Source organism: Oncorhynchus clarkii, unplaced genomic scaffold (assembly GCF_045791955.1).
Source record: "Oncorhynchus clarkii lewisi isolate Uvic-CL-2024 unplaced genomic scaffold, UVic_Ocla_1.0 unplaced_contig_5072_pilon_pilon, whole genome shotgun sequence".
Taxonomy (NCBI): domain Eukaryota; kingdom Metazoa; phylum Chordata; class Actinopteri; order Salmoniformes; family Salmonidae; genus Oncorhynchus; species Oncorhynchus clarkii.
In genome coordinates, this window is record NW_027258352.1 from 54,665 (window position 1) to 74,034 (window position 19,370).

Sequence of the window (19,370 nt, forward strand, 5' to 3'; positions counted from 1 at the left end):
TCAAAGATTTTACTGAGTTACAGTTCATAGAAGGAAAGCAGTCAATTTAAATAGATTCACTACAGAAGGTAGAGGGGCGTGGATCAGAAAAACCATCAGAAAAACCAGTCAGTACCTGGTCACCACTGGTCACCACTTGCCTTGTGCAGGATGACACATCTCTTTCACATAGAGTTGATCAGGCTCTTGATTGTGGAATGTTGTCCCCGCTCCTCTTCAATGGCTGTGCGAAGTTGCTCGATATTGGCGGGAGCTGGAACACACTGTCGTACACATCGATCCAGAGCATCCCAAACATGCTCAATGGGTGACATGTCTGGTGAGTGTGCAGGCCATGTAAGGACTATGACATTTTCAGCTTCCAGGAATGGTGTATAGATTCTTAGTGACATGGGTACTAGCAGTGGCGCAGTGGTCTAAGGCACTGTATCTCAGTGCAAGAGGGTTCACTACAGTGACTGATTTCAAATCCAGGCTGTTTCACATCTGGCTGTGATTGGGAGTCCCATAGGGTGGTGCACAATTGGCCCAGCGTTGTCTGGGTTTGGCCGGGGTAGGCTGTCATTATAAATAAGAATTTGTTCTTAACTGACTTACCTAGTGAAACAAAATGATCATGCTGAAACATGATGTGATGGTGGTGGGTGAATGGCATAACAATGGGCCTCAGAATCTCGCCATGGTATCTCTGTGCATTCAAATTGCCACCAATAAAATGCAATTGTGTTCGCTGTCTGTAGCTTTTGCCTGCCGATACCATAACCCCACCGCCACCATGGGGCACTCTGTTCACAACGTTGACATCTGCAAACCGCTCGCCCACACGACGCCATACATGTGGTCGGCAGTTGTGAGGCCGGTTGAACCTACTGCCAAATTCTCTAAAACGATGTTGGAGGCGGCTTATGGTAGAGAAATGAACATTAAATTCTCTGGCAACAGCTCTGGTGGACATTCCCGCAGTCAGCGGGCCAATTGCACGCTCCCTCAAAACTTGAGATATCTGTGGCATTGTGTTGTGTGACAAAACTGCACATTTTAGTGTGGCCTTTTATTGTCCCCAGCACAAGGTGCACCTGTGTAATGATCATGCTGTTTAATCAGCTTTTTGATTTGCCACACCTGTCAGATGGATGTATTATTTGGGCAACAGGGATGTAAACACATTTGGGAAAAACAAATTAGATAAATAATATGTTTGTGCATATGGATAATTTCGGGGATCTTTTATTTCAGCTCAAGATACATGGGACCAGCACTACATTTCGCGTTTATATTTATGTTCAGTGTAAAACTCGTGGGATTATGTCTCGTTCCAGTCTAGTCGGAAACGAGTAAACGCGGAAATTTCCGACTTGCCATCTGGTTGATAGCGGCAATTGTATAACTATAAACAGTTACAAAAGTTGAAAATTACCGAGTTTCCTGGTGCCGACTAGTATTTGAACGTGGCAATAATGTTTTGGGACGCGCACATTTGCGTCATGTGACGTAACCCTGAACCCGGAAGAGATTTCTGCTGCAGAGCCGCAGCCAGAGTACAATCTCAACTTGCAAAGTTTTTAATAGTAAAGTAAGTTTTCACATAAACACAAGAACACGTACCTGGTCCGTACTAGTGTGGCAGCTAGTTAGCAGATTCGTGCAAAAAAACAAGTTTTTATAGTCGAGTCTTCAAAATGTGGATGCTATGCTATGTAGCTAGTTAGCTTGCTCAGTTGTCGCAAAACGTTAGATGTCAACGAATATTTGCACGCTGTAACTACGCACTGAGGGACACATGCTACCTTTCTCTAATCGTTAGTTAGACACTTTTATTTTTAAATCAATTTATTCGATAACAACCTAGACGTTAAGGCTAACTAGCTTCCAAACAGACTAGCCAGCTAAGCTAATGCCTACAATGGCATGTCAGCCTGAATGATGTAGTCTCGGGGAATCACATTGTTTACATTGTGGCAGGCAACCCGTCTCAGTCAAACAACCCAGCAGCAACACTGTGTCCCCACTCAGTTGATTTGTGCGATGAGCTTTTCCCCAAGCAGGTTTGAACTAAAATGATATTGTGCGCCTTTTTAGTGTCGGCACCTACTTATCCAGACTATCAAAGCACAGTCCAAAATCACACAATGTTCATAGATCACGTTCAGCAGATGACTGTTGACACTGCTTATAGGCATTTGCTAAAATACAACTCGTTTATCAATTGTGGTACACAGATGCTTAAGCCACCATTCCTAGTAGGACAAATGGCATCTCCCCATTTAAAAAAAAATATATATATTTTCTCCCAGGTGTGAGAGCCAAGATGCCAGTGTTACCTGGGGCCAATGGTCCATGATGCATGTGGAGGGTTATGGAGACGCCACTGAACTGTGCTGAAGAGCAACAACCCCCTCCTGCCTCCTGGTCGACAGTCACACCACAGGAGTCTCCTGCAGACAGAAACGACAAGGGGAACGCTGTTGGCTTTGTGTTGGTGCATGCAGGTTTGGTGTACTTTGGTGTACCTTTAGTGGTCTGATTTTTCTGTGCTGCGTAAATTAAGCCGTTGTCAGGTGTCCGATGAGATGACATTCAGTTTACATGTGATAAGGATAAGTTACTGATGACGTTGACTGTCTCTATATATATACTGAATCTGTTATCACTTCTGGAGCGTTATCGTGTTCTGTCTTCTTACCTACTACTTTAACCACACTTAGAGAGCTTGTTTCCCGCTGTTCATACATTTTTGGTAGAGTGCGTCCCCTATTCTAATTTATCAGCAGTTGTCGAACATACACGCGTGTGTGTGTGTGCGCTCGCGCATGTGTGCGTGTGAAAATACTATTCTCTTCCTCAATAGTGTGCAGAAATGAGTACAACATCCTGGCATTTACATCCCCCTACTATTTTGAACCCACGTCTGTGTATTCTGACATGGCCTCTGACTATGCAGACCGTGAAAGAGAGGCCTACAAAATGGGATGTAGGATGATGTCATCATTAACCAGCTGTTGAAAACGACACACTGTCTTTACTGATGAATTTGCAACCCTTTTAAAAAAAAAAAAAAAAAAAAAAAATTCACATCACATACCTTCTTTTCACTTCTTTGTGTGTTGTATTTTTTTTCAGGAGCAGGATACCACTCTGAGTCCAAAGCCAAGGAATACAGGCATGTCTGCAAGAGAGCTTGTCAGAGAGTGAGTTTCCTTCGCCTTGTCCGGCGCTTCCTGCATCAGTGCAGAATGCACCGCTTTGCACATGGCTTTGGCCAATGTTAACGCCTGTTTCCCATGCCAATAAAGCCCCTTGAATTGAATTGAATTGAGAGGAAGCCGCGGTAGAGTATTGAGACGACAGCGCTGTGGTCGTGTTCAGATCAGGAGGACAGGGAGGGATCTAGCACCCTGTCTTCAGAGAGGAGTCCCGTGTGAGACGGTGTTGCGTCAGGGAGTTATGTGTAATGGTAACACGGCATCGTCAGTCTCAGCTGGTCGGAGAAAACTACACGCTGTAATGTCATGTTCCGGCACTTCCTGTGTTTTCAGCAGAAAACCTCCTTTTACTTGTATTTTATAGTCCATCAGATTAGAGCAGGGTCAGGGTCAGGGTCAGGGTCGGGTTGGGTCAGGGTCAGGGTCAGGGTTAGGGTTGGGTCAGGGTCAGGGTCAGGGTTAGGGTTAGGGTTAGGGTTAGCAGCTACAGACGTCCACGGGGAACATCGGCTGTCTGTCCAAGTCTCTATCCTGTCTCTGTCTCTGTCTGTCTATATGCTGTCTCTGTGCTGGCTGTCTCTGTGCTGTCTCTATCCTGTCTCTGTACTATCTGTCTCTGTGCTGTCTGTCTCTAACCTGTCTCTGTACTGTCTGTCTATATGCTGTCTCTGTCTGTCTATATGCTGTCCAAGTCTCTATCCTGTCTCTGTACTGTCTATATGCTGTCTCTGTGTTGTCTCTTTGTGCTGTCTACTGTCTCTTTGCTGTCTCTGTGTTGTCTCTGTCTCTTTGCTGTTTCTGTGTTGTCTGTCTCTGTGCTGTCTTTTGGCTGTCTCTGTGCTGGCTGTCTCTGTGCTGGCTGTCTCTGTGCTAGCTGTCTCTGTGCTGTCTGTCTCTGTGCTGTCTACTGTGCTGTCTACTGTCTCTTTGCTGTCTTTGTGTTGTCTCTGTCATGTCCCTACTGTCTCTTTCTCTGTTGTCTACTGTCTGTCTATATTCTGTCTCAGTGCTGTCTCTCTGTGTACTGTCTCTGTGCCGTCTCTGTCTCTCTCTCGATGTCGTCTCTGTCTCCGTCTCTGTCTCTGTGCCGTCTCTCTCTCGATGTCGTCTCTCTCGATGTCGTCTCTGTCTCTGTGCCGTCTCTCTCTCGATGTCGTCTCTGTCTCTGTGCCGTCACTCTCTCGATGTCGTCTCTATCTCTGTGCCGTCACTCTCTCGATGTCGTCTCTGTCTCTGTGCCGTCTCTGTCTCTCTCTCGATGTCGTCTCTGTCTCTGTCTCCGTCTCTGTCTCTGTGCCGTCTCTGTCTCTGTGCCGTCTCTGTCTCTGTGTCCGTCTCTGTCTCTGTGCCGTCTCTGTCTCTGTGCCGTCTCTGTCTCTGTGCCGTCTCTGTCTCTGTCTCTGTGCCGTCTCTGTCTCGGTGCCGTCTCTGTCTCGGTGCCGTCTCTCTCGGTGCCGTCTCTGTCTCGGTGCCGTCTCTGTCTCGGTGCCGTCTCTGTCTCGGTGCCGTCTCTGTGCCGTGCCGTCTCTGTGCCGTCTCTGTCTCTGTGCCGTCTCTGTCTCTGTGCCGTCTCTGTCTCTGTGCCGTCTCTGTCTCTGTGCCGTCTCTGTCTCTGTCTCTGTGCCGTCTCTGTCTCTGTGCCGTCTCTGTCTGTAATGTCTCCGTCTCTGTGCCGTCTCTGTCTCTCTCTCTGTGCCGTCTCTGTCTCTCTCTCTGTGCCGTCTATGTAGTGTTAAGTGATGCAGTAGGTAAATGCTGTCTCTGTAGTGTTGAATGATGCAGTAGGTAAATGCTGTCTCTGTAGTGTTGAATGATGCAGTAGGTAAATGCTGTCTGTAGTGTTGAATGATGCAGTAGGTAAATGCTGTCTCTGTAGTGTTGAATGATGCAGTAGGTAAATGCTGTCTCTGTAGTGTTGAGTGATGCAGTAGGTTAATGCTGTCTCTGTAGTGTGAGTGATTAGGAGTGTAGTGTTGAGATGCAGTAGGTAAATGCTGTCTCTGTAGTGTTGAGTGATGCAGTAGATAAATGCTGTCTCTGTAGTGTTGAATGATGCAGTAGGTAAATGCTGTCTCTGTAGTGTTGAATGATGCAGTAGGTAAATGCTGTCTATGTAGTGTTGAGTGATGCAGTAGGTAAATGCTGTCTATGTAGTGTTGAATGATGCAGTAGGTAAATGCTGTCTCTGTAGTGTTGAGTGATGCAGTAGGTAAATGCTGTCTCTGTAGTGTTGAATGATGCAGTAGGTAAATGCTGTCTCTGTAGTGTTGAGTGATGCAGTAGGTAAATGCTGTCTCTGTAGTGTTGAGTGATGCAGTAGGTAAATGCTGTCTCTGTAGTGTTGAATGATGCAGTAGGTAAATGCTGTCTCTGTGAAATATGATCCCCATGATTTGTTGGTGTTCAATCAGCAAGGAGAGAGATTGTATTGCTCTTACCCTGTTTGCATCATGGGTCGTGTTCATTAGGGCATGCAACGGACAACAACGAGTAAGTCCAGGGAGACTCTCCCTGTTTCAGTCCCTTGTTCGTCTGTTGTGCGCCCCGTGAACACGGCGACTGTCAACTGTCCTACCTGTAATGTAACGTCTCTCTCTCAGGCTGTGGACAGACTGAAAGCCGGTGCTCTGGCAGTGGACGCTGTGACCGCAGCCCTTGTTGAGCTTGAGGTTAGTGTGTGTGTGTGTGTGTGTGTGTGTGTGTGTGTGTGTGTGTATGTGTGTGTGACCACAGCCCTTGTTGAGCTTGAGGTTAGTGTGTGTGTGTGTGTGAGAGACCACAGCCCTTGTTGAGCTTGAGGTTAGTGTGTGTGTGTGTGACCACAGCCCTTGTTGAGCTTGAGGTTAGTGTGTGTGTGTGTGTGACCGCAGCCCTTGTTGAGCTTGAGGTTAGTGTGAGTGTGTGAGACCACGGACCTAGTTCAGCTTGAGGTTAGTGTGAGTGTGTGTGTGAGACCACGGACCTAGTTCAGCTTGAGGTTAGTGTGAGTGTGAGACCACGGACCTAGTTCAGCTTGAGGTTAGTGTGAGTGTGAGACCACGGACCTAGTTCAGCTTGAGGTTAGTGTGAGTGTGAGACCACGGACCTAGTTCAGCTTGAGGTTAGTGTGAGTGTGAGACCACGGACCTAGTTCAGCTTGAGGTTAGTGTGAGTGTGAGACCACGGACCTAGTTCAGCTTGAGGTTAGTGTGAGTGTGAGACCACGGACCTAGTTCAGCTTGAGGTTAGTGTGAGTGTGAGACCACGGACCTAGTTCAGCTTGAGGTTAGTGTGAGTGTGAGACCACGGACCTAGTTCAGCTTGAGGTTAGTGTGAGTGTGAGACCACGGACCTAGTTCAGCTTGAGTTAGTGTGAGTGTGAGTGTGAGACCACGGACCTAGTTCAGCTTGAGGTTAGTGTGAGTGTGAGACCACGGACCTAGTTCAGCTTGAGGTTAGTGTGAGTGTGAGACCACGGACCTAGTTCAGCTTGAGGTTAGTGTGAGTGTGAGACCACGGACCTAGTTCAGCTTGAGGTTAGTGTGTGTGTGAGTGTGAGACCACGGACCTAGTTCAGCTTGAGGTTAGTGTGTGTGTGTGTGTGTGAGTGTGAGACCACGGACCTAGTTCAGCTTGAGGTTAGTGTGTGTGTGAGACCACGGACCTAGTTCAGCTTGAGGTTAGTGTGTGTGTGTGACCACGGTGTGTTGTGTGTGTTGTGTGTGTGTGTGTGTGTGTGTGTGTGTGTGTGTGTGTGTGTGTGTGTGTGTGTGTGTGTGTGTGTGTGTGTGTGTGTGTGTGTGTGTGTGTGTGTGTGTGTGTGTGTGAGACCACGGACCTAGTTCAGCTTGAGGTTAGTGTGTGTGTGAGACCACGGACCTAGTTCAGCTTGAGGTTAGTGTGTGTGTGTGTGTGTGTGTGTGTGTGAGACCACGGACCTAGTTCAGCTTGAGGTTAGTGTGTGTGTGAGACCACGGACCTAGTTCAGCTTGAGGTTAGTGTGTGTGTGTGTGTGTGTGTGTGTGTGTGTGAGTGTGTGTGTGTGTGTGTGTGTGACCACGGACCTAGTTCAGCTTGAGGTTAGTGTGTGTGTGAGACCACGGACCTAGTTCAGCTTGAGGTTAGTGTGAGTGTGTGAGACCACGGACCTAGTTCAGCTTGAGGTTAGTGTGAGTGTGAGACCACGGACCTAGTTCAGCTTGAGGTTAGTGTGTGTGTGAGTGTGAGACCACGGACCTAGTTCAGCTTGAGGTTAGTGTGTGTGTGAGACCACGGACCTAGTTCAGCTTGAGGTTAGTGTGAGTGTGAGACCACGGACCTAGTTCAGCTTGAGGTTAGTGTGAGTGTGAGTGTGAGACCACGGACCTAGTTCAGCTTGAGGTTAGTGTGAGTGTGAGACCACGGACCTAGTTCAGCTTGAGGTTAGTGTGTGTGTGAGTGTGAGACCACGGACCTAGTTCAGCTTGAGGTTAGTGTGAGTGTGAGACCACGGACCTAGTTCAGCTTGAGGTTAGTGTGCGTGTGAGACCACGGACCTAGTTCAGCTTGAGGTTAGTGTGTGTGTGAGACCACGGACCTAGTTCAGCTTGAGGTTAGTGTGTGTGTGACCGCAGCCCTTGTTGAGCTTGAGGTTAGTGTGTGTGTGTGTGTGTGTGTGTGTGTGTGTGAGACCACGGACCTAGTTCAGCTTGAGGTTAGTGTGAGTGTGAGACCACGGACCTAGTTCAGCTTGAGGTTAGTGTGTGTGTGAGACCACGGACCTAGTTCAGCTTGAGGTTAGTGTGAGTGTGTGAGACCACGGACCTAGTTCAGCTTGAGGTTAGTGTGAGTGTGAGACCACGGACCTAGTTCAGCTTGAGGTTAGTGTGTGTGTGAGTGTGAGACCACGGACCTAGTTCAGTGTGAGGTGTGTGTGTGTGTGAGACCACGGACCTAGTTCAGCTTGAGGTTAGTGTGAGTGTGAGACCACGGACCTAGTTCAGCTTGAGGTTAGTGTGTGTGTGAGACCACGGACCTAGTTCAGCTTGAGGTTAGTGTGTGTGTGACCGCAGCCCTAGTTCAGCTTGAGGTTAGTGTGTGTGTGTGTGTGTGTGTGTGTGAGACCACGGACCTAGGCACTGCCATAAACGTGTTCTATGACACATGAGGGCCTACAGGGAGAGAGGCACTGCCATATATACAGGGAGAGAGGCACTGCCATATATACAGGGAGAGAGGCACTGCCATATATACAGGGAGAGAGGCACTGCCATATATACAGAGGCACTGGAGAGAGGCACTGCCATATATACAGGGAGAGAGGCACTGCCATATATACAGGGAGAGAGGCACTGCCATATATACAGGGAGAGAGGCACTGCCATATATACAGGGAGAGAGGCACTGCCATATATACAGGGAGAGAGGCACTGCCATATATACAGGGAGAGAGGCACTGCCATATATACAGGGAGAGAGGCACTGCCATATATACAGGGAGAGAGGCACTGCCATATATACAGGGAGAGAGGCACTGCCATATATACAGGGAGAGAGGCACTGCCATATATACAGGGAGAGAGGCACTGCCATATATACAGGGAGAGAGGCACTGCCATATATACAGGGAGAGAGGCACTGCCATATATACAGGGAGAGAGGCACTGCCATATATACAGGGAGAGAGGCACTGCCATATATACAGGGAGAGAGGCGCTGCATTCAGGAAACTATTCAGACCCCTCCCCCTTTTTCCACATGTTGTTACGTTACAGCCTTATTCTCAAATTGATGAGGAAATGTTTTTCTTTCATTAAAGAAGTCTTTTTTTTTTGTAGGCCGTCATTGTAAATACGAATTTGTTCTAAACTGACTTGCCTAGTTAAATAAAATAAATAAAATCTACACACAATACCCTATAATGACAAAGCGAAAACAGTTTTTTTAGAAATGTTTTCAAATGTATATATATTTTTTTAAAGGATATCGTATTTACTTACGTTTTCAGACCCTTTGCTATGAGACTCGGAATTGTTCTCAGGTGCATCCTGTTTCCATTGAACATCCTTGACATATTTCTACAACTTGATTGGAGTCCACCTGTGGTAAATTCAATTGATTGGACATGATTTGGAAAGGCACACACCTGTCTATATAAGGTCCCACAGTTGACAGAGCATGTCAGAGCAATAACCAAGACATGAGGAACAAGGAATTGTTCGTAGAGCTCCGAGACAGGATTGTGTCAAGGCAGAGATCTGGGGAAGGGTACCAAAACATTTCTGCAGCATTGAAGGTCCCCAAGAACACAGTGTCCTCCATCATTCTGAAATGGAAGAAGTTTGGATCCACCAAGAGTCTTCCTAGAGCTGGCCGCCCGGCCAAACTGAGCAATTAGGGGAGAAGGGCCTTGGTCAGTGAGGTGACCAAGAACCCGATGTTCACTCTGACAGAGCTCCAGAGTTCCTCTGTGGAGATGGGAGAACCTTCCAGAAGGACAGCCATCTCTGCAGCACTCCACCAATCAGGCCTTTATGGTAGAGTTGCCAGATGGAACCCAGATGGAACCCACTCCTCAGTAAAAAGGAATATGACAGCCCACTTGGAGTTTGCCAAAAGGCACCTATATTTTCTCAGACCATGAGAAACAAGATTCTCTGGTCTGATGAAACCAAGATTGAACTCTTTGGCCTGAATGCAGAGCGTCACGTTTGGAGGAAACCTGGCAGCATCCCTATGGTGAAGCATGGTGGTGTTGGCAGCATGCTGAGAAGAATGTTTTTCAGCGGCAGGGACCGGGAGACTAGTCAGGAACGAGGCAAAGATGAACGGAGCAAAGTACAGAGAGCCCCTTGACAACCTGCTCTAGAACGCTCAGGACCTCAGACTGGAACGAAGGTTCACCTTCGAGACAAGTTTCAATGTCCTTGAGTGGCCCAGCTAGAGCCCAGACTTGAACCCCCATCAAACATCTTTCGAGAGACAGAGCGATTCTCCCCATCCAACCTGACAGAGCTTGAGAGGATCTGCAGAGAAGAATGGGAGAAACTCCCCAAATACAGGTGTGTCAAGCTTGTAGCATCATACCCAAGAAGACTTGAGGCTGTAATCGCTGCCAAAGGTGCTTCAACAAAGTACTGAGTACAGGGTCTGAATACTTACGCAAATATGATATTTCAGTTTTTTATTTGTAATAAATTTACAAACATTTCTAAAGACCTGTTTTTTGCTGTGGTGTATTGTGTGTGTGTGTGTAGGATACATTTAAGAAAAATATATTTATTTTAGATTTAGGCTGTTATGTAACAAAAAGTGGGAAAAGTCAAGAGGTCTGATTACCTTCCTAATGTAATTTCACAATTTTCACCATCATTTAATTAGATTTTTGTTGACTGTTTGAATTGCGGTGTATTTGTACAACAAAGCTGATTTTAGAGGAAAACCTTTATATATATATATATAATTTAAAAAAAGTAAAGCCCAGCCCTATTGCACACTGAATCTGAGTACAGACACGCATTAAATCCAACCACAGATGCCTTTTAAAGCACTACTCCTGAATTCTAAAAACATGCATATCACAGAGTGAGTATTTAATGGACTGAATGGACTGTTAGGATCCTTACAAAGTGATGTGTGACATAACATCTATGTTTAGATCACAGCTACTTAGTCCTCCTACTGGGTGAAGGAAGGAGGCCCTAGTAAAGTTTCCTTTCTGTGAAAATGTATATCTGTGTCTAAATGTCCTATTTCTTAATGTAAACTTGGCAAAGAAACTTCCCTTTTTCAGGACCTTTGTCTTTCAAAGATAATTTGTAAAAATCCAAATAACTTCACAGATCTTCATTGTAAAGGGTTTAATTAAACACTGTTTCCCATGCTTGTTCAATGAACCATAAACATTTAATGAACATGCACCTGTGGAACGGTTGTTAAGACACTAACAGCTTACAGACGGTAGGCAATTAAGGTCACAGTTATGAAAACTTAGGACACTAAAGAGGCCTTTCTACTGACTCTGAAAAACACCAAAGAAAGATGCCCAGGGTCCCTGCTCATCTGCGTGAACGTGCCTTAGGCATGCTGCAAGGAGGCATGAGGACTGCAGATGTGGCCAGGGCAATAAATTGCAATGTGCGTACTGTGAGACGCCTAAGACAGCGCTACAGGGAGACAGGACGGACAGCTGATCATCCTCGCAGTGACAGACCACGTGTAACAACACCTGCACAGGATCGGTACATCTGAACATCACACCTGCGGGACAGGTACAGGATAGCAACAACAACTGCCCAAGTTACACCAGGAATGCACAATCTCTCCATCAGTGCTCAGACTGTCTGTGAGAGGCTGGACTGAGGGCCTGTAGGCCTGTTGTAAGGCAGGTCCTCACCAGACATCATCACTATGGGCACAAACCCACCATCGCTGGACCAGACAGGACTGGCAAAAAGCGCTCTTCACTGACGAGTCGCAGTTTTGTCTCACCAGGGGTGATGGTCGGATTCGCATTTATTGTCGATGGAATGAGCTTTACACCGAGGCCTGTACTTTGGAATGGGATCGATTTAGAGGTGGAGGGTCTGTCATTGTCTGGGGCGGTGTGTCACAGCATCATCGGACTGAGCTTGTTGTCATTGCAGGCAATCTCAACGCTGTGCGTTACAGGGAAGACATCCTCCTCCCTCATGTGGTAACCTTCCTGCAGGCTCATCCTGACATGACCCTCCAGCATGACAATGCCACCAGCCATACTGCTCATTCTGTGCGTGACTTCCTGCAAGACAGAAATGTCAGTGTTCTGCCATGGCCAGCGACGAGCCCGGATCTCACGCCTGGGACCCTTTGGATCGGAGGGTGAGGACTAGGGCCATTCCCCCCTCCCAGAAATGTCTGGGAACTTGCAGGTTTCTTGGTGGAAGAGTGGGGTAACATCTCACAGCAAGAACTGGCAAATCGGGTGCAGTCCATGAGGAGGAGATGCACTACAGTACTTAATGCAGCTGGTGGCCACACCAGATAGTGACTGTTACTTTTGATTTTGACCCCCCCATTTGTTCAGGGACACATTATTCCATTTCTGTTAGTCACATGTCTGTGGAACTTGTTCAGTTTATGTCTCAGTTGTTGAATCTTGTTATGTTCATACAAATATTTACACATGTTTAAGTTTGCTGAAAATAAACGCAGTTGACAGTGAGAGGACGTTCCTTTGTTTATCTGTGTCAAAGTGTCAGTTCATGATTCTTCTAAATGTTTTTGTCATCCACAGGATTCTCCGTTCACCAACGCTGGAATGGGCTCTAACTTAAACCTGTCTGGGGAGATCGAGTGTGACGCCAGCATCATGGATGGGAAGTCTTTACGTTACGGAGCTGTAGGTGCTGTTAGTGGTGGGTTACTGACCAACTACTGATGCCTTCGTGTTTGTGTAACTAGCAACTATTTAAAGCCCTATCGCAGGGGGCAAAACTTCTAGAAAATATATTCTATTCTGGTTGTAATGTTGTCAGATTGACGTTATTTCAACCAGCTCTGCCTGTTGGGATCTATGGTAGAACTTCAGCTATAAGCAACCCTGAACCAACTTTTCAGCTATACGCCACCCTGAACCAACCCTTGAGCTATCAGCATTGTACAGTCCCCTGAACCAACCCTTCAGCTTTGTGGAGTGCATTCCTCGATAGCTGATTCTACATCTACAGATCCAACCCCTTTTAAAAGAGTGACGTGTTATTGGCTTTGTAACCAGTCCTGCACTGTGTTCACCATTAACATTTCAGCAGTCTGCCCTGCGCCAAAAAGGCCTCCAGCAAAGACAGATCTCCTGAGTATAGACTTCACAATGTTCTGAGAACACACAACCACACACACACAACCACACACACAACCACACACACACACACACAACCACACACACACACACACACACACACACACACACACACACACACACAACCACACACACACACACACAACCACACACACACACACACAACCACACACACAACCACACACACACACACACACAACCACACACACACACACAACACACACACACACACACACAACCACACACACACACACACAACCACACACACACACACACAACCACACACACACACACACAACACACACACACACACACACACACACACACACACACACAACCACACACACACACACACAACCACACACACACACACACAACCACACACACACACACACACACACTAGAGGCGAACGTCAGCGGGCATTTCGACATTGAGGTAAAACAACAAAACAAGACACAGCCGTTTTTTACTCCCCTGCGTGCTGTAACAGTCAGACATTTTTAAAATTTAAATCAGTACATGACAAATGAAAGTTTCTTGGCTCCGATTGGACCTGTTCTGTTTTGTTCTGTTCTTTCCAGGCCTGTATTTCACATAAGGGCAGCGTAGTAATGCACTACGTAGGTGTATTGTAAACCACGTCCTATAACAGGTCTATGAGCCAAGGTTGTAGGTTCAATTCCCACAGAGATCCGAGACACTTAACAAAAAAATATATATATATTTACTCACTTCTCTTGTAAGAAGTTTGGACAGAGGTGTCTGCTAAGTGGAATACACCACAACAGTACCTGGCGTGTACCAGTCTATTTACTGGCTCCATAGAGCTGTTGTGGAGGTCCTGAGCTGACGTGCTGGTCTGTGGTTTTGAAGGCCGGTTGGATGTACCGCCAAATTCTCTAAAATGACATTGGAGGCGCTTTATGGTATAGAAAATTTACTTTTAAATTCTCTGGAAACGGCTCTGGTGGACATTCCTGCAGTCAGCATGACAATTTCATGCTTCCTTCAACTTCTGTGGCGTTGTGTTGAGTGACGAAATTGTATATTTGAGAGTGGCCTTTTGATTGTCCACAGCACAAGGTGCACCTGTGTAATGATCATGCTGTTTAAATCAGCTTCTTGATATGCCACATCTGTCAGATGGATGGTTTATCTTGGCGAAGGAGAAATGTTCACTAACGAGGATGTAAACAAAGTTTTGCACAAAATTTAAGAGAAATAATTGTTTTTTTGTGCGTATCTTTTATTTGACCATGTTGCGTTTATATTTTTATTCTGTGTGTATGTATGTGTGTGTGTGTGTATATATATATATAATTACACACACACACACACAGAATAAAATATATATTTAATTAATTAGTACCAGTCAAAGGTTTGGACACCTACTCATTCAATGGTTTTTCTTTATTTTTACTATTTTCTGCAGAATAATAGTGAAGACATCAAAACTATTCAATAACACACATGTAGTAACCAAAAAAGTGTTAAACAAATCAAAATAGATTTGAGGTTCTTCAAAGTAGCCACCCTTTGCCTTGATGACAGCTTTGCACACTCAGCCAGATTCATGAGGTAGTCACCTGGAATGCATTTAAATTAACAGGTGTGCTTTGTTAAAAGTTAATTTGTGGCATTTCTTTCTTTCCTGTGTTTGAGCCATTCAGTTGTGTTGTAACAAGGTAGGGGTGGTATACAGAATATAGCCCTATTTGGTAAAAGACCAAGTCCATATTATGGCAAGAACAGCTCAAATAAGCAAAGAGAAATGACAGTCCATCATTACTTTAAGACATGAAGATCAGTCAATTTCAAGAACTTTGAAAGTTTCTTCAAGTGCAGTTGCAAAAACCATCAAGAGCTGTGATGAAACTGTCTCTCATGAGGACCACCACAGGAAAGGGAGACCCAGAGTTACCTCTGCTGCAGAGGATAAGTTCATTAGAGTTACCAGCCTCAGAAATTGTAGCTCAAGTAAATGCTTCACAGAGTTCAAGTAACAGACACATCTCAACATCAACTGTTCATGGTCGAATTGCTGCAAAGAAACCATTACTAAAGGACACCAATAAGAAGAAGAGACTTGCTTGGGCCAAGAAACATGAGCAATGGACATTAGACTGGTGGAAATCTGTCCTTTGGTCTGATGAGTCTAAATTTGAGATTTTTTGGTTTCAACCGCCGTGTCTTTGTGAGATGCAGAGTAGGTGAACGAATGATCTCTGCATGTGTGGTTCCCACCGTGAAGCATGGAGGAGGAGGTGTGGAGGTGCTTTGCTGGTGACACTGTGATTTATTTATAATTCAAGGCACACTTAACCAGCATGGCCACCACAGCACTCTGCAGTGATACGCCATCCCATCTGGTTTGAGCTTAGTGGGACGATCATTGGTTTATCAACAGAACAATGACCCAACACCTCCAGGCTGTGTAAGGGCTATTTGACCAAGAAGGAGAGTGATGGAGTGCTGCATCAGATGACCTGGCCTCCACAATCACTCGACCTCAACCCAATTGAGATGGTTTGGGATGAGTTGGACCGCGGAGTGAAGGAAAAGCAGCCAGCAAGTGCTCAGCATGTGTGGGAACTCCTTCAAGACTGTTGGAAAAGCATTCCAGGTGAAGCTGGTTGAGAGAATGCCAAGAGTGTGTAAAGCTGTCATCAAGACAACGGGTGGCTACTTTGAAGAATCTCAAATATAAAATATACTTTGATTTTAACACTTTTTTTGGTTACTACATGATTCCATATGTGTTATTTCATAGTTTTGATGTCTTCACTATTATTCTACAATGTAGAAAATAGTAAAAAATAAAGAAAAACCCTTGAATGAGTAGGTGTGTCCAAACTTTTGACTCGTATTATATATTCAGTATATTATTCAATATTCATTATTTTTGTACTTTTTGTGTGTGTGTGTGGGGGGGCACTAACTTCTTAAAATTCTACACATTTTGCCATGGGGTGGAGAGAAAATGTTACTGTTTTAAAGCTAATTTCCTACGATTCTAAGCATTTTGCCATGGGGTGGAGAGAAAATGTTACTGTTTTAAAGCTAATTTCCTACAATGCTAAGGATTTTGCCATGGGGTGGAGAGAAAATGTTACTGTTTTAAAGCTAATTTCCTACAATTCTAAGCATTTTGCCATGGGGTGGAGAGAAAATGTTACTGTTTTAAAGCTAATTTCCTACAATGCTAAGGATTTTGCCATGGGGTGGAGAGAAAATGTTACTGTTTTAAAGCTAATTTCCTACAATGCTAAGCATTTTGCCATGGGGTGGAGAGAAAATGTTACTGTTTTAAAGCTAATTTCCTACAATTCTAAGCATTTTGCCATGGGGTGGAGAGAAAATGTTACTGTTTTAAAGCTAATTTCCTACAATGCTAAGCATTTTGCCATGTGGTGGAGAGAAAATGTTACTGTTTTAAAGCTAATTTCCTACAACGCTAAGGATTTTGCCATGGGGTGGAGAGAAAATGTTACTGTTTTAAAGCTAATTTCCTACAATTCTAAGCATTTTGCCATGGGGTGGAGAGAAAATGTTACTGTTTTAAAGCTAATTTCCTACAATGCTAAGGATTTTGCCATGGGGTGGAGAGAAAATGTTACTGTTTTAAAGCTAATTTCCTACAATGCTAAGCATTTTGCCATGGGGTGGAGAGAAAATGTTACTGTTTTAAAGCTAATTTCCTACAATTCTAAGCATTTTGCCATGGGGTGGAGAGAAAATGTTACTGTTTTAAAGCTAATTTCCTACAATGCTAAGCATTTTGCCATGGGGTGGAGAGAAAATGTTACTGTTTTAAAGCAAATTTCCTACAATTCTAAGCATTTTGCCATAGGGTGGAGAAAATGTTACTGTTTTAAAGCTAATTTCCTACAATTCTAAGCATTTTGCCATGGGGTGGAGAGAAAATGTTACTGTTTTAAAGCTAATTTCCTACAATTCTAAGCATTTTGCCATGGGGTGGAGAGAAAATGTTACTGTTTTAAAGCTAATTTCCTACAATTCTAAGCATTTTGCCATGGGGTGGAGAGAAAATGTTACTGTTTTAAAGCTAATTTCCTACAATTCTAAGCATTTTGCCATGGGGTGGAGAGAAAATGTTACTGTTTTAAAGCTAATTTCCTACAATGCTAAGCATTTTGCCATGGGGTGGAGAGAAAATGTTACTGTTTTAAAGCTAATTTCCTACAATGCTAAGCATTTTGCCATGATTTATGACGTGTTCATATGTCTGGGGAGGTCTCGTACGTGGCCCAAAATGTGGACGGCCTTTGGGTTCACCAGAACCAGGATGAATAAAACACTGGTCTAATGGACTAATCCATCTCATCATTAGCTGCGGTGCTGGGTGATCCCTTCAAGCAATCTTTAAAATTGTTTTTAAATTTAACCTTTTATTTAACTAGGCAAGTCAGCTAAGAACAAATTCTTATTTACAATGACGGCCTGGGAACAGTGGGTTAACTGCCTTGTTTTAGGGACAGTTCGATCTAGCCTTTCGGTTACTTGGCCCAACGCTCTAACCACTAGGCTTCCTGCCGCGTGAACGACTACCTGCTGATTTCTTGTTTTATTACATAAGAACAGCCGAGTGAACGTGTGTTTACGCCGTCCTAACCACAGGACATGGCCTGGTGGATCTATATGTACCATGGAGACAGGGCCCTATGTAACCACAGAACATGGCCTGGTGGATCTATATGTACCATGGAGACAGGGCCCTATGTAACCACAGGACATGGCCTGGTGGATCTATATGTACCATGGAGACAGGGCCCTATGTAACCACAGAACATGGCCTGGTGGATCTATATGTACCATGGAGACAGGGCCCTATGTAACCCAGAACATGGCCTGGTGTATCTATATGTACCATGGAGACAGGGCCCTATGTAACCACAGAACATGGCCTGGTGGATCTATATGTACCATGGAGACAGGGCCCTATGTAACCACAGAACATGGCCTGGTGGATCTATATGTACCATGGAGACAGGGCCCTATGTAACCACAGAACATGGCCTGGTGGATCTATATGTACCATGGAGACAGGGCCCTATGTAACCACAGAACATGGCCTGGTGGATCTATATGTACCATGGAGACAGGGCCCTATGTAACCACAGAACATGGCCTGGTGTATCTATATGTACCATGGAGACAGGGCCCTATGTAACCACAGAACATGGCCTGGTGTATCTATATGTACCATGGAGACAGGGACCTATGTAACCACAGAACATGGCCTGGTGGATCTATATGTACCATGGAGACAGGGCCCTATGTAACCACAGAACATGGCCTGGTGTATCTATATGTACCATGGAGACAGGGCCCTATGTAACCACAGAACATGGCCTGGTGTATCTATATGTACCATGGAGACAGGGACCTATGTAACCACAGAACATGGCCTGGTGTATCTATATGTACCATGGAGACAGGGCCCTATGTAACCACAGAACATGGCCTGGTGTATCTATATGTACCATGGAGACAGGGACCTATGTAAAACCCCTTTATTCACAACCTTTCTGTTTCCTGTGCAGGTATAAACAACCCAGTGCTGGTGGCCAACAGGTTACTGAGTGAAGCCCAGAAAGGAAAGCTGTCAGCCGGACGAATACCCCCCTGGTAAACATCTCTTTTAAAAAATTATTTAAAAAAAAACACTATTGTCCAGTATTTTGTCTTACCTTTCACAGATTTACTTTGTGGAGCTCAATGTAACCCAGGAGGCTCTTAACTATTTCTGTAACGATCACTGGCACAGCAGTAACACTCTACTAACTCACAAGGGAATTAATGGTGAAAAGGATATCTGAAATGACTGAGAGAACATATAATCCAACCGGGGCCAAGAGCTAGAGGTGTGATTTTAACTGTGTGATCTCTGCGATGAATTTCCTCCACTGAAAGCATCGTTTATTGTTCTTTTTTTTTGATCTCTTAAGCTTTCTAGTGGGTCGAGGAGCACATGACTGGGCTGTGAACCATGGGATACCTCCTTGTCCCTCAGAGAAGATGGCTACCAGTGAGTATCTGTCAATCAGTCAATCATGTTTTTCTAGCTGGGAGGGGGGGGGGGGGGGGGGGTCCAAATCCTGACGTGTGAGTGACCATGTAAATGAGAGTAAATCAACATTGTTTTCCTAACCTTTTGAGTGAACCTGACTGCGTGGTAGTGACCAGCCTGACCGTGTGTTAATGACCAGCCTGACCGTGTGGTAATGACCAGCCTGACCGTGTGTTAATGACCAGCCTGACCGTGTGGTAATGACCAGCCTGACCGTGTGGTAGTGACCAGCCTGACCGCGTGGTAGTGACCAGCCTGACCGTGTGGTAGTGACCAGCCTGA

General features: G+C 45.2%; 1 protein-coding gene across 1 annotated transcript; it reads left to right on the forward strand.

Annotated features, from left to right (window-relative positions):
* Positions 1-1,502: 1,502 nt before the first annotated feature.
* Positions 1,503-19,046, forward strand: LOC139396789 (threonine aspartase 1-like; the record flags this gene model as incomplete). Its single annotated transcript, XM_071143702.1, has 7 exons — positions 1,503-1,573; positions 2,295-2,489; positions 3,121-3,188; positions 5,804-5,872; positions 12,436-12,556; positions 18,562-18,646; positions 18,967-19,046. Coding segments are annotated over exons 2-7 (568 nt in total), but the record flags the coding sequence as incomplete, so codon positions are not given.
* Positions 19,047-19,370: the final 324 nt, after the last annotated feature.